This window comes from Prunus avium, chromosome 1 (assembly GCF_965620075.1).
Source record: "Prunus avium chromosome 1, drPruAviu1.hap1.1, whole genome shotgun sequence".
Lineage (NCBI taxonomy): Eukaryota > Viridiplantae > Streptophyta > Magnoliopsida > Rosales > Rosaceae > Prunus > Prunus avium.
The window spans coordinates 61,285,585-61,301,650 of record NC_142284.1 but is presented as its reverse complement, the minus strand read 5'-3'; the positions used below and the strand labels follow the sequence as shown (position 1 = coordinate 61,301,650).

At 35.9% G+C, this 16,066-nt stretch overlaps 2 protein-coding genes and 1 long non-coding RNA gene across 6 annotated transcripts; all 3 read right to left on the bottom strand.

Moving 5' to 3' along the window:
- Window positions 1–190: 190 nt before the first annotated feature.
- Window positions 191–5,244, bottom strand: LOC110765663 (cleavage and polyadenylation specificity factor subunit 3-I-like). Of its 4 annotated transcripts, none has more exons than XM_021968844.2 (7): window positions 5,122–5,244; window positions 4,864–4,915; window positions 4,501–4,681; window positions 4,264–4,361; window positions 2,725–2,770; window positions 2,492–2,641; window positions 191–1,997 (listed from the first exon to the last, which is right to left on the bottom strand). In XM_021968844.2, the coding sequence occupies exons 3-7, from the start codon at window positions 4,648–4,650 to the stop codon at window positions 363–365; spliced, it is 2,079 nt and encodes a 692-aa protein (XP_021824536.1). In that variant the 5' UTR covers window positions 4,651–4,681; window positions 4,864–4,915; window positions 5,122–5,244; the 3' UTR covers window positions 191–362. The 4 variants fall into 4 exon arrangements, with proteins under 4 accessions (XP_021824536.1, XP_021824537.1, XP_021824538.1 ...); XM_021968845.2 differs by having other exon boundaries at window positions 5,032–5,159; XM_021968846.2 differs by lacking the exons at window positions 4,864–4,915; window positions 5,122–5,244 and adding an exon at window positions 4,933–5,071.
- Window positions 2,970–4,257, bottom strand: LOC148298133 (uncharacterized). Its single transcript, XR_015832901.1, has 2 exons — window positions 3,439–4,257; window positions 2,970–3,282 (listed from the first exon to the last, which is right to left on the bottom strand). It is a non-coding gene; the product is annotated as an uncharacterized LOC148298133 (long non-coding RNA).
- Window positions 5,245–7,880: 2,636 nt separating the features above from the next.
- On the bottom strand, window positions 7,881–14,195 carry LOC110765770 (phospholipase D delta-like). The gene is made up of 10 exons (XM_088247035.1): window positions 12,904–14,195; window positions 12,298–12,414; window positions 12,010–12,201; window positions 10,507–10,776; window positions 10,340–10,408; window positions 9,951–10,098; window positions 9,297–9,445; window positions 8,884–9,084; window positions 8,507–8,707; window positions 7,881–8,376 (listed from the first exon to the last, which is right to left on the bottom strand). The coding sequence occupies exons 1-10, from the start codon at window positions 13,852–13,854 to the stop codon at window positions 8,083–8,085; spliced, it is 2,592 nt and encodes an 863-aa protein (XP_088103161.1). The 5' UTR covers window positions 13,855–14,195; the 3' UTR covers window positions 7,881–8,082.
- Between the last annotated feature and the right edge of the window lie 1,871 nt (window positions 14,196–16,066).

Genomic DNA, 16,066 nt, shown 5'->3' with positions numbered 1-16,066 from the left:
GTGGATATACTCATGAAAGCTGCCTTGGCATTGGAATAAAGGCATGTTATTGTACTTTTTTTCTCGCGTTCAAGATTATTTGCAGTGCCTTAGTCAAAGATATTTGCAGATGTTAGCTGCTACTAGACTCAACCAAGCACCATGCAATAAAATTTCGGTACTCATTCATTAAAAAGAAGCAACCAACATATAAACAGCAAACTAGTCCAAGTAGATTGACACATCAATGATCAAAGGAAGGGAACAGTTATTGCATTTGTCAGTTGGTGGTTGTTACTGTTCACTGTTCAGTATTCATCTGTTAGCTTACAAAATTCAAACGTAACTCAAAATACAGCAACGTAAACATCGAAGCAATGCAGCTAAGTTGCAGAAAGAGGGATTGGCTTCACTGCACTTTGGATTCGACGAAATGCCGCCTTTACTCTTTCCTTGAGACCTTCATTTTCACTCTCAACATCCCCACTCTGTTTATCAAGATGTGCCACATTCCCATCAACCCTAATCACTAATTTCCCGTTTTCTCCAGGCTTCACATCCCCAAAGAGTGATACAAGAAGCGCATGAATGACCTTTTCCACCTTCTTCCTGTTCTCTTCCTCAGTTTTTACGTCCTCTGATTCAACAACTACCTTGGGGACTTCTCGGTTGATATTCAAAATAAGAGCCACAATGGAGTCTGACACCATGTCACTTATAGGATCTGACGACCAATGTACTGAAATGTGTTTATCTGTATCCTGCTTCACCGTCACCCGATCATGCACTCGCAATGTTGGCACTTCAGATTCCTCATCCACTGAAGACTCTACACTCTCATATATTTGGCTAAGCCGGTGTTTTATCACAATAAAGCCACTAGCAAACGGGATAGTAATCCGTTGTGCGACATTTGCTGTGCACAGCTGTGAGAAGACATGAAGATCATCAGAAGCCATTATTTGATAACTAAAGCCTTTTTTTACCAGTAAGCCGCTGACACTTTCACCAACTTCAGGGGTCTTCTCAGCAAGCCTTCCAATAGCTTTTGCCATTTTCTGTGAGTTAAAATACATTTCAACAGACTGACAATTTTTTGGGGTGAGGATTTTGGTGTTACGATCAGCAAACTGGGTCATCAGCTTCTGTTTGAGCCTCCCCATCTCATTAGCTTCTCCATGAACAAGGATTATATTAGGGGGCCTCAGCTCTTCCAAAAATGCAGTTGTCTGAACAGAGTCTGCATGAGCAGAGAATGAAATGTAATGGACCTGCATGTTGAGAGGAGCAATGAGTCCATTCATAAGAGTTACCTCCTTTGGTTCATTGATGATTGTTTTAGCTAGTGTCCCTTCAACCAAAAAGCCTGGAATAACACATGCATTTTTCTTATCAGAGCACCACATATCAAATAGCTGCCTTGACAGCCCACTCTGAAGACCACCAGGGCTTGCCATCACCACTGACGGGCCTACATCTTTGAAATTTTCAATGCTCTTTAGTGGTGATACGTACTTGAATATGAAGGGATTTGACTTCGCATTGCGGATCCTATCGTTCATGGAAAGGGTGTATGTCTCATATACAGATAAACATCTTTTTGCAAGTGGGGAAGCATAATAAATGGGAATATTTTGGAGCTCAGGATGGTTTGCCCAATACTCATCAAGGATCAGGAGAAGTTCTTGAGCACGGCCAAGTGCATAAGCAGGAACTAAGACACGACCTCCTTGAGAGACGGTTGAATGGATAACATCAGTGAATCGCTTCTCTCTGATGTGCCGAGGTTGATGGTGCTGTACACCATATGTGGATTCAATAATGCATACATCAGGCGAGAACTGTGGGGTCTCAGCAGCACGGAGATGCCGGTCTTCTTCACGTGAATAATCACCAGTGTACAGGACTCTAACGCCAGCAATATCAACCATAAACATAGCAGCACCAAGGACATGACCAGCAGTATAGCACCAAAATCGAATGCCCTCAACCTCTACTGTTTGATGGAAATCAATAACCTACAATTATCATACACTGTTAGACAATAATCATGAGGAAATCATTCATGTTTTGTTGGGTGTAAAGGATTAAGGATCCAACACCAGTATTCAGATTAAGATTGTACTGAATAGAGATAAATGGATAATGATGTAAAGATGGTGAGGTTGAGTCTATCAAAGACCAAAATGTTAACCAATTCAAAGTACTAATATCACCAACTGGCCTGCACCAAACTAAACTATTAACTGGGTCAACAAATGCCAACTGAACTCAGATTCTTGGAAGCACTACTTTTTCTGCACAAATCACTTGGAATTTTGGCAGTGAGAAAACATAAATCCCCTATGAAACACAGCCACAACTACAGGCTGTAATGCTGGAAAATTTTGGTTGGTTCAAACATCATTAGAAACAACAAAACTCAAATTTAATATAAATCTGTGACAATGAGGTTCAGTTGGGAACAAAAACCAGTGGCAATAAACACATAGGTCATGGGAAGACAACAAACCTCAATTTTATCCATTGAGGCATTTATGTCCTGCTCATCAAACAACATATCTTCAACTGAAACTTTGCTCACTTTCACATAATCTGTCAAAAGCAACTTGTAGATGGCCTTTGTTGCATAAGTCATAAAGACTCGGCCTTTGAATGTGGTCTATCAAAAGTTACAGAGATATTAGCTCCCTGGAAAATAAAATACAAACTAATTATATAATTATTCATTCAGAAAGTGAAAACCTTCTCAAGAAAGTAAGGTAGGGAAGCGGCATGATCCAAGTGAAAACTGCAATAAAAAAGTATGACCTAATATTAGTACAATTGGATGAAGATTCTACAATAATGAGGTAACACTTCCACATATGACTTTGGCAGCAAAAGGTGAAATCAGACACTTCTATAACCATGTTGCCAAAGAAAAAAAAAGTCTGACATGTAGAATACAATGTGATTGTGCATGGTGCATGACTTCTTACATGTTAAAAAAAATCTTTATGTGATTGTCAAGAAGAGCATGGTACAACTGGCCCTAAGAAGAGAACCTTTCGATTTCCTGATTGTTGTTTTGGTGGCTTTTGTTATGTTTTCTGCATGGTTGGATATTTGCTCGCTTAGTTTGTTTGTGGTTTCCTATCAATTGTAGGATGAGGGATGTATCTTTTGTGCACTGCTGGTCCGCTTCAATTGTATTCCCCATTTACTATTAGCATCTTTTTTGAACTGCTGGTCCACTTTGATTCTAATGCCAATTACTACTAGTATTTTTTATGTGTTGTATCTTTTGCTGGTCCACTCAACCTACATACAAAGTCATATTCAATATCGTCAGACATACCTATTCATCATATGCTGAAATATACCTGTTTGAAAGTCCAGTCCTATAAGAATTCGGGAATCTAAGCACCTTAAATTTAACTTTCATTTTTCTAATGGAAAATGAGTTTCAACAATTACCAAGGTATAAGGCCATATTTGAACATTATGTCGCAACTCTGGCCACAAGTGATTCTTAACAATGTTTTTTTTCCGGACGAAAGATTCCTAACAATTGTGTTTTTTTTACTTCCTCTTCTTTGATTTCAATTCCTGCATTAGTGTGATTGCATTGACACCGCAAACAGCTGTGACCAAGTCTAGGTTTTCTGCTACCAAAATCACAACAAAACCTTTTCAGTTTTCGCCTCTTTCCAAACCTTGAACCCATAATAATCTATTCCACCTTAAGAACTTCAAAACCAAAACCGATTCCCGTGATTGGCAATTAATTCAACTTCAGACATAATTTTTTTTCTCTTAACAAACCATCACTTCTTCTGGAATATTGCTTGGTGTTATCTATTTCATCCTACATCATTTTGGTGTAAAAGCTCTTTGTTGTAAATAGTTGGTATTGAACATTTAGTTCTGTGAAAATTTGGTATTTGAGCTACTTGTCCTACATTAGATACAATCTTTTCAACTGATAAGAAAATCAAGGAAATAAGCACAAAGCAGTTTTCCTATTGAAATTCATCTCTTAAAACTCTAAGAAATTAGTCAGAGAGAATGAAAACAAAGTTCAACTCAACCAGAGTAAACACTTAAATGGTTAGCTCGTTCAATTAAAATAAGAAATATTTTGACCCAACGGGTCATGTCTGATGGTTTTATCATTTCATAAGCAATTGACACATAAAATACTAGAGCTGCAGGGGAAGCAAGGACATTGCAGTATTGATGCTATGACTTATGAGTTAAGCATACGATAAAAATAAATAAAAAATGAACAAAAAAACATACTGACTAATAAGGAGGACATCAATTGTGGAAGGATCAATCTCATCAAAGTACGGCAAAGCAGCCATGCCCGAATATGCGAGGTGAATTCCACAATCAAACTATCATTCATGGGAAGGTGACCCAAAATCACAAAAGCAAGAAAGATGAGAAAAAAAAAATTAGAGTAAAGAGAGAGAAGAAGAATAACTCTAGATTCAATACTCAAAAAAAGATAATGCATTTCTGTTAATGGCATACCAACACATTTTTCCCTTTGTAGGACATATACACACAAGAGCGGCCGACTTCATTACCAGCTCCTAAAGGAGTTATGATAAGTTTATCATCTTTTCTTGATGCAGAAGCCTCACGCCGCTTCAGAGGTGAGGGTTGTGCCATGGAAGCCATTTTACCCAGAATGTAAAGCCCCACAATCAACCTGAAAGATAAACGTACCAGAAGACTTCAAGTTCCCATTATAAAGATAGAAACAAATTGAAATTTGGGTGCTTAATTACCGCACTTGATTGAAATTTTGCATCTTGTAAAATTAACAGTTGTGCGTCCCTAAGACAATAGTTGAGCATAATTGAAGAAAATAAAAAATGTTCCATTTCTTACCTTTAGTCTTCCCCAATCTTCACAGAAACCAAAAATAATAGGAAAAAACAACCTGAAAGATGAACGTACCAGAAGACTTCAATTTCCAATTACAAAAGTAGATAAAGCCATTCATACATGTAAAATTAACAGTTGTGCCTCCCTAAGACAATAGTTGAGCTGAATTACAGCTAAATGGGAGAAAAATGAGAGAGAGAAGTCAGTGTTCACAGATTTCCTCCTCCTAAAAATGAAATCGACTACAGTGGGAGTCACGACCTTTCTGATCCGAAGTCAGACGCGCTAATCCACTGCGCTATGCGGTCAGAAGAATGGAAGGTGTTAGAACATTGACTTTAACCTCTTCTTTCTTCTTCATTATTAAACTGTCTTAGATATTACAAGGTCTTAAATATCGGAATTATCGGAAATATCGGAAGTACAAAAACATGGAAATATCGCTGGAAATATCGGGATATTATCGGTATCGGAAAAAATTGAATAAAAACCATGGAAATTGTAAGAAAAATTTGGAAATTTTTATTGAAACTTTGCATGATGTTTATTTAGTCAATTATCTATTAGTTTATCACAAAAAATTGAAAGGAAATGCATTACATGATGGATTTAACTGATTTAAGTTGATTATATAACGAGCTGGCAAACACCGTAAGTGTAGAAAATATGTAGTAATTAATGAAAGAAGATTAAACACACCATAATCATTTACATATAATGAATTACTACAATATTTTACACTTTATACATTGCATGGTAAGATACATGAGTGACTTAGTACCACATAGAGTTCCTATGAGGTTCAAAATTTTCACTATCTTCATCATCTCTATGTGTAGAGTAAGTATATTTTGAAGAGCAGTCATCAAATGATAAATCCTCAAAATAGTTTTGCATGTAATTGTTAACATGTCACCCATATGGATCCGAGATTGGTTGACGTTGTCCATAAGCAAAATCATTTGAAGATTGAGTCTCGGATTCTTTACATGAGTCGCCTGATTCTATCCCAACAGGAATGGGATATGAATGGTAGGGAAATGGTTGGTTATGAGTATAACCATAGTTACTACTCATCTCATGTGAAAATTTGTTTCTTGCAAAAAGAATTCAAAACAAAACCATGTATATATATAAATATTTTAGTATTTTCACAAAAACATAAGTGATATGGTGGTTAAGGTGTTGAAGGAGTAAAATGGTGTTCACAAATACCATGTATATAAATATTTTTGGGTTTCGTATCGGGATATTATCGATAATATCTCGATATATTGCCCAAATCATTCATAAAAATGTTGAAAATATCTTCCCGATATTATCGGGATAATATCGATATATTGACGATAACACTATAGTTAGTTGTTAAAATATCGAACCCCCAAAAATCAGATATTATCGGGATATTATCGATATTTAATACCTTGGATATGACCCAAGGCGCCACATAATGGATTTGATGGGAAATGGTGATTTCTTTTCCATATTTGGTAATGCCAGGAAAGTAACCTGGAAATATTACTTTATTTCCTTTCCCATGTTTGTTTTGAGTAGGAATGAAAAGCTAATTTTGTTTAGTTTCCCAATTTTATCCATATTAAAAATATGTTATGAATTAAAAAATAAAAAAGGAATACCAATAGTTGTTAGATAAAACTGTAATTATAAATTATTAGTAAGGACAAATTAGTCAGAAAAAAGTGCATTTAATGCTAGCCTTACTTTTCCATGAGAAGGGAAAGTAAAATCCAAGGAGGGAGGATAGCTTCACTTTCCCCCCTACTTTCTCATGTGTCAGGCAACGATTTCCCATGCCTGACTTACTAAACATGGGAAAGCAACTGATTTCCCATCCCTAAGTTTCCTTTCCCATGAACCAAACGGGGCCTGGGAAAACAAAAAAAAAACTCCTCATATAATTTTACCAAAACATGTATCCCACTTTGTTGATCCTCTTTGTAAATTTCTTTTTAATATAGACAACTGCGGTAAATGTTTTTTTTTTCTTTTCAATTTTAATAGATTGTGAATGTATTGTTTTATCCTTATTTAATAAAGTGCCTTATGTTTTAGTATTTTCATTAACCAAGGGTAAATGTGAAATTTTGAATGTTCCAATTTTGAGGTCTTCTGACTTTAAATATATAGATTTTTATTAATAATACTAGGGTTCCCAATCCTTTGAATTGAAGTGTCTAGCTGTTGTAACTTATATACTGAATTGAATCTCAAATCCTTACATTGGAAAGATATTTCATATTTGGGTAAATCCTCCTACAAAACAGAAAAAAGATTAGGATAGCGAGAAAACATCCTTCATCTTCTAACTCCACTACGAATGACATGTAAGTTAGAAGGACGTCCCAGTTTTTAAGTTCAAACAAGATCAAGTTTAAATGACTGCTCAATTATTCAAAACAAGAAACAGAAAAGAAAATAGGAAAATCAAAGCTAAACTGATTATGACCATTGCCCATGGATAATAAAAATGGATCAATTATAAAATAAACCACTGAATTATGAGGCAAATTTCCATTTAGCACCCAATTATCTTCAGTCCCTTATTTTTTGGAGGACGTAGTTGAATTTTTTTCCAATGCCTGCTTATCTTTTGGAGGACGAAGTTGAATTTTTATATGCATATCTCATTTTCTCACCTTCTTTGCTGAATACTATTCATGTGGCTGTCAATATTATTGAGATTACCAGTTGGCTATTAATGACTAATTAGTTGTAGGTGTGACTAATTAGTTGGCTCTTAGCATTCGTTTTTAAAAAAATATGTTAAAGAAATTATAGAAGTCTGGAATAAAAACCATACAAATCTTAAGAAAGTTTATTAAAAAATTATATAGAAGCCTTCTAAAAGTCTATCAAGTTCTATACGAATTCTAAAGTTCCATCAAGTAATATGAAATCTGGCACTTAAACAAAATCTTTTTAAACGCTCTGGAATCCTAATTGAATACACCCCCAAATATGAGACCTTACATTCTTCAACAAAAATGGCGGTGCAGAAACCGTACAGCAAAAATTGATGGATATGTTAAAGCTGCCTTGGCATTGGAATAAAGGCATGTTAAAGTTGGGCAGTCTGAATTTATATGGAAGCAAAATTTCCCTTTGAAACTAACCACACTGTACATCACACATGCATGTGTGTTTTATAACATGTTGGAACTCAGATGTTAAAGCCTTGCTTTCCAAGTCTTAATTAATTGGTTACGTTGTTAGAGCATCGGGAAGGCTGGTGGGTGCTCCAAGAATTTTACCACCAACATCAGGAAACGATTCGTATCCCGGCAATGAACTGACTTGTCCGTCTCTGCCAATCTGAACTGGGTACTGCATCAAGTGTCCCTTCATCTCCTTATGCTCCTCAGACACAAATGCTTTCCAGTTCTGTTTGGCAATCTCGCTAACACGCTTAACGCATTCAAGGCTCTCAGGATCTTGATAAGTCTCCTCAAGTCCACCAAGGTGCTCAGCCCAGAGAGACATTCGGTAGCCATATACCTGCATCCAATCAAACCAAAGTTGCTTTTAATCAATATGGGAAGGAATGCATTTATAGATTTAAAACCAGTTTTGAAGTTGCGTTTTGGACATTCTACTGAGTAATTAGAGTTGCTGAAGGGTTTCAAACCTGGCCATGTGGATGAAGATTCTTTTCAGCTGCCCATGTATGGTGTGGTTGGTAAGCACCCATAGCAATTTCTGTGTCCCTTGAACCATCCATTGATCTTTGGTTAATGTTTGCAGATCCCATGATTACATACTCATCATCAACAATCATCCCTTTGGCATGAACATAAATCATAAACCGGCGAAACTTTTGGGCTAATGCCTGTTAACGAGAGAGAGAGAGAGAGAGAGAGAGAGAGAGAGAGAGAGAGAGAGAGAGAAACACATTAGTGGCTTTTCGTTTGATCTTAAAGCCATCAGAATTCAGAACCTGTCTATGCATTTGGTGTGCAATAAAATATTAACTACTGGTTTACCAGAATGGAGAAATAAGTATACCAGTCCACGATTATCTGTTGGCTGATTAGTTTGGGATGAACTTCTTGAAGATGGGGCTTCACGCTGACCAAGGCAGTAAAAGTTCAAAAAATCCTGTGGATGATACTGATCAAAAAGGCCTGCATCTTCAAGGGCCTTTGAAATGACCTGGTACATCATACCCATTGTCTGTGCCTGTGGTAAAATAGATTTAGACAACCGCTATACCTCAAAAAGTTAAGTTGTTAGGAATAGAAAGTTACCATATCATTCAAGGCATACAAAATATGAACCTTTCTATACATTTTAAAGTATGAACCTTTCTATACAAAGTAAGAAAGAATGGTTGATAACTTTTTTTTATTTTATACATTTTAAAGGTAAAGAGATTAAGGAGTTTTTTTGCAGTGTCACAAATGATAGAATGGTCTAACCTGCCAGTATAAAATTTCCTGAACAGCCGAGGCGGTTGGCACGCCCTCTGGCCACATAGGTATTACTATATACACAGAGAAACGCTCATTTGCTTTGATTTTGCTGGCAATTTTTAGGGCCAGTTCCATTGGGACCAAGTTATCTGCGCCTGTTATAACACCGAGATCTCAAACACATGTCAAAAAAATGTGGTGGTGATATTGCAAAATATCTAAAGAGAACGAAAAACTGTACATTCAAAGGACATTATAAATTCAAATAAAAGATGCTAAGAATATTTGGATTTAGCATCTGCAACATCAGAGGGTATTTCGATTTGCATCTTCAGATATTAGCAAGAGAGTTTAAGAACATTCAAAGTCAAGTTTTTGGCGGAACTTATTACTCTAATATGCAAATTGAACTACATAGAAAATCACAATGTATCTATAAGAGCCAGGAGAAAGTTCTCTCTACGTAGAAAATTTCAATGTTAACACATATACTTTGACAGTAGTGTAACAATCTATATAATGAAAAGTGAGAGGGAAAAATATGAACAAAGTAAATAACATGAATGTCGGTGAATTAAAAAGGATGACGTACTGAAGCAACCAGATATTAATAGTTGAAACTGTAATCATGACAGCATCAGCAACTAAGCTGTAATTTACCTGCATTTTTGTAGGATGGCCAGTAGTATGAAGATCCAACAAAATACTGATTCTCTATGTATATAAAGCGCTGCGCTGATCTTATTGCTTTAATATATGCAACATGGATGCTCTTATCTATTTTCATATTCTTTCCACAAATAAGATTCTGCAAGAAGAGAAACCCAGATTAAAAAGAGGTTTATTTTTTTGGTTGCACAAATTTGATGAAAGCTCAAAACGTAGATAGCATGCTCTAAAAGTTGACCCGTCTGTTTATGATTAATGAACAAAAAGCCTGGTAGGACTAACTAATCAAGTTGGCAGTTAACTCCATAATCTCGAGTAAAAAGAATAATATATAGAAAACTCTATGAGGAATATATACGAATAAAGCTAGTTCTGCTAACCTGAGCTTCAGCATCCTGAACACCCTTTGGAAATCCCTTCACCGATCCTGAATCAATGGACCTGAATACCTATCAAACAAGAGTCAAAACTGACCAATCTGTGTAAAGTTTTCATTGAAATGAGTTGTACGATTAAGCTGTAATCATTGAAAATTTTCCCTCCCTACCTGAACATGCCAGTTCTCACGGTCTTCTTCACTGCTAACACGTACGTTTTGATCCCCATCATGACCAGATGATGGAGAGACTATCCATGAAACACGGTCTAGCCTTATCAAGGCGTCATCATGCCTATTAGTGACCTTTTTTATCTTGAAGTCACGCTTTTTGGCTTTCCTCCATCTTTGTTCAAAATTTGTCAATATATCATATGCAGCAGGACCCTCAATTTTACAGTGTAGATCATGCCATGGTTCCCTTGGGCCATAGGTGTTAGGCTGTACATGTTACAAAAAATAGAACTGTCAAAACATTATATTTGAAATTGCGAAGTTCTACTTATATTTATCATTTTGTTCAGCAAAAGGAGGATTTTGTTCAACAAAAGGAAGACCACTTATGAGATAGACAACTAAAGAGATGCAAACTGAACCCATCATCAGTAGTAGCCCAAAGATATGCCATTTATACATTAAACATGACTATCACTTCACAAAATACAAACAAAAACAGAAGGAATAATCTGATAGTAGAACCCAAGCCTTAAATGGACAGGCCACATTACTAATTCATGGCAATGTGGACCGGCAGCCATCTAGCAAGGTTACTGTCAAGCCATGCATAGACAAAAATTTGCACACAATTTGAAGTACAGTAAGGTGATATTGTCAAACATCATACCAGGCACTATAAATCATGAAAATCATAATCTACATATATTTTTAGAATGAAGTCAATTCTATTGGACATTTCACTTTGAAACATTATTGAAAACAAACACATAGATGCCGTCATACAATACGGCTATTGTCATCATTGTAACTGCTGTAAGAGTACACCGGCCATCACTTCAGGTACAATTATTGTACAAAAATATTCATGAGAGTTCAAGTAATTTTATTGGATAGTCTGTGTTTTTCTTTCTTTCTTTTTCCATTCTTATGCTCCTTCTCTTCTTTCAAACTTCTGATTTCAATACATAACTTTGTGTGCAACTCAAATAGAGTTTACACAGTCAATTAGTATAAATAGTATTATCATTATTGAGATTGAATCTTGGCAAGTGCTACCAATCTAATTTTCATCATCAGGGATCCATTCCATTTTCTATATGTTTCGTCCCTTTCAGACCAACTTTATTTGGATAAAAGCTTCAACTGAGTTTAATTGTGGTCTATCGCTAGGTTCAAGGTTATAAGATAAACAAGTTGAAATAAACGGTTGTCAGATATGCGTTGAATTAATACAATAAAATTTCAGTTAATTTTTTTTTAACAATTTATAGTTCACCAAGTGTATGTCCAAACAATATTATACCAAAGTATTTTTTTTATGGAAAAGAATCAAAAGTAATTTAGAGAAACGAGAAATGGCAAACAATAAACACTGGTCATTTATTGTGACAAATTGAAAAAGGAGAGAAGAATAAAGAGAACTGCATCAGTACAAATCTTACCATGCATTATGATCAAGAATGCAGAGAGTTGTATACAGGTACTATAACCACTTACAGGAAATGTAGGATTATGAATATCATTTTCAAAGACCGTGTTAAGATCCTTAAAGAGCCTGTGCTCGGGAGTGTCATATCTTCCGTCACACAAATCCAGACCACCAATGAAAGCAGTTAGTTTCCGTTTATTCCCAGAAGCTGTGTCAAGAAGCACACACTTCTGATGATGTGTAAAAAGGGTTCCCACAACCTGCACTAGAGGAATCCATTTAAATGAGCAACTGCAATAAAAAAAAGGGTGGTAAAATAGAGATGAGTGTAGATCTAAAATAGAGATATTTCACACCTGTTGCTTGAAAATACTGAGCTTATTGCTTGCATAACGAGGAGAAAGCACACAATGGACACTGGAATGTCTGAAAAACTTTTTGGTTTCCTCATCATGGGTCTGCATGACACCTTCCTGCATTCAAGCTATCATCATCAATAAAATGGATTCTAGAATTAACATTAGTCATGCATGCAGCATTCTGCTAAATTGTCTGACAACAAGAAGGATTATGTAAGCCATTAGGAATCCACATGAAAATAATGACCAAGTTGCGTCATGATATTTCAAAGAAAAATGGTAATAACCTTCAAAAGAACTTTAGCAGCCTATATTATGTGTCCTATTTATAAAATGAGAAAGCAAATGCCAAAGCTGCTATGATAATTAGATATATATGACCATATTTTTCTTTCAAACTTTTCAAACACCCTTCTTTGCACAAAAAGTAGGGAGTGACATAAAGGAGCTTATGAAAACTTTAGTTGTATCCATTACTGTGACAATTTAAAATCCAAGTCCTTGGTATTGTGGAAACCGCAAACTCTTTTGCATTTTAAAAGAGGAATAATAGTAAATTTTCAACAAGTAATATTTGCCAAGTTTCAGGTGTCAGGGAATTACTGTTTTTAAAAGAAATTTGTCATGTGAAGTTTTATCATCCCAAATCAACATAACAACGCGAATCCCTTCTTGTGACTTGTATTTCAACAACTCCCCAAGCGTCAGCTCTCCTCCAGAAGGTAGTGGCTTTGTTGGCTCCCTTACAAGCTTAACACGGTGGTACACAGACCAGCCTATAATATATATAAGGTGCTGAGCTTCCAAAATGGCATGGCATATTTCTTCCCAGCACTTTCTTTGCTGAAATTTTTTTCCACCATCTAGTACAATGTCTGGTAGCATATCGTTAGGTACATGAGCATCTTGATATAAAGTGACACTCCCTCCTTTGCGAAGAGGAAAATATGTATTAGGAACCCCATTATATTCCGGCCCAGCACCAACACCATTTTTATATAAAGGGTTATCTCCAACTGGCTTAAACTGAAGAGAAACATGCAATTCAGGAAAAGGTTTTAAACAGTTCCCGTGATTGCCAATGACAGGAAACCAATCATTCATTGGCTTTCCTGAAATGATTTTATCAATAGATATCTCCACTACGCCAATAAGTTCAGCCCCGAGAACATCATTATCTTTCACATGAAACTCCACCTTCGCAACAGGGTGAGCAACAGGAACACAAAAATGTTCTTCCCACGAAGGATTCTCACAGTTTGAAATTACTCTGGTTTGAGCTACAGTAGCCCCTGCTAGGCAAACAGACACGTAAGGATCACTTGTAATCATTGAATGTTTGCCTGAGGCCGTTTTAGCAGGTCTATTCCCAAAGGGAGCAGAGCAAGTTCCAAACATGGTAAAACAACGTCTCATTCTTTCTGAAGTTAAATCCATATTTGGAAGAGATTTAGCTTCTATAATCCACAAATCCAGTTCACCATGCAAGATAACATGTTCTTTAGAACTCCCAGCCTCATTACTCTCTTGGCAATCACTACTGTCATTACCCATTTTGACAGGTGAACTCGAAAACACAAAATGATTTTGTATTTTCCTATATAGCAATTATTAATTCATCTCACAATTGCTAACTATAGGCCCATAATATCATCACCAATCAAAATCTAAGATCATCGTAAGAATAACCACTTATAATGGAGAACTCTTCCCCCTAGTCACTTAAGTAGGACACATCCGGACCGGAAAGCCCATGAACCTCAGTAAAACTCATGTCCGAGAATAAACTACCATCTTCATCATAATCAAGCAGTTAGGCAAGTTGAAGCATGATTTCCTCCTCTCCGTGTCCATTTAATATCATTTCTTGGAGGCAACAAGTTTCCTCAACTGATTTAATAAAGCTCCCTGATAAATATCAGAAATAAGAACTAAATTAGATCGGACAAAACCATTTCCTCAGAACATGCATATTGCATACACATAAGAACAGTTATAAAACTACAAATGAACATTTGCATTACAGACAAGCACATGTGCAACAGATGTTACCTAACTGATTTCCATCAATGACCAGAAGCAAGCAGGACATCACAAATCTTTCCAGAAAATGAGAAAACAAACTGAAATACCGTAGATGCAAGAAATATACTTTTTGCTTTATGATTGGACTATAAATAAGAATCATAGTTTTCTTTTCTACTTTTAATAATTAAAAAACAATTTTCAAAGTCCTCATCTAGTTGGTTAGTATACTCAATACTTCAGCGAGCAACTTTGTGACTAATAAACATAAAATTGGGAGAATGTCAGCAAGACAACGCCACCCCTCTAAGAGATGACAGATGAGTCAAACCTTACATTATATTAAAGGAAAATGATCCATTTTGCCCATGTTATGTGTTTAAAGCAAATGAATAAAATCTTGTGTAAAGCACAGCATCCATTCTTCATATATTAGTACTAACAGTCGTAGCCATGCTCTATGAGAGTCTCATTTAATTAATAGTTGTGCTAATGTTTCATGATAATTCAAGTCTAAAACAGATAAACTGTACCAAAACCCTATACTTTAACTCAAGCATAACATGTCTTTACCCTAAACTTCCAATCTGTGTTATAGACACTAAGTTCCTGTTCTGTGAATCTTTCTTCCATATCGACACAAGCAGGTATACTAACTGTCCTCACCACTTATGGTATCTGACTCCTCAAATGCTCAGAAACATGAGGCCATTAGAACATTCAGAGAAAGATAAGCCATTGAAAGATGAGAAATTCATCAAGCAATTCATACATACATAATAAGATCTACAAGATATCAAAATTTCCACTACCAGAAAAAAGAAAAACCCGGAAAACTTATTTCATTATAAGCTTACTTTTGATTATTCTTGGATGAAAAATTTAACAGAACTGACATGATATCAGGACATGAAGAGTCAAGTCCAATCTCACCTGAGGAAGGGAATTATTTCTTTTTTACTTTCTTTTTGGGGGAGAAACAGAAGGGAGTTGGCCAGCACGAACAAGACGAAACACAGAGAGAGAGAGAGAGAGAGAGGCTGAAGCGATATTGGCGGGAAATACATGGAAGCTATAGGTTCTTGGCTGCCTCTTTCCCATACAAAACGGTCACCTATTCAAACCGAAAATGGAGTAACTTTTACCTAGTTTTCAAAATCTCCTCCGTAGTTTTCAAAAATAATTCACCCTTTACCCAAAATAGATAGAAATCCGCTATTGATAGTTGCTAATTGACATTATAAAAAATAAGTAAATAGTGGAAATTAATTAGCCGTGGATCATCCAAGGAAGAAAGAAAAATTAAGGGGAGTTTATGGGAAAAAAACCTTGCAGAGCTTGATAGATTCTTATAAACTTCTATGGATTCTTATGGACTTTTGTTGTGTGGATTTCAGCTGCACCAAAATGGATTCAGTTGCATCCTCAACTTGTGATACTCGCAAGTGCACGAACCGTTGGTAGTTTAGCGTATGTAAGTGCGAGGTCGATTCCACAGGGATTGGTGATTGAATGATCCAATTTAGTTTCCCTACACAAAATAGAAATGAAAACAAAGAAATAAATAAAACAAGAAAAAGGAAATAAGTAACTCAAGCAAATAAGTTCCCAAGTTCAATTAGATTAATGGATTGATTCTAGCTAAAGTATGATTAAGCCATGGTGTGTGGTCATAACCTTGTGTTCCTAATTCCCTAATTTGATCATTTGTTGTCTAACCTAAAATTAAGCATTAGGAACC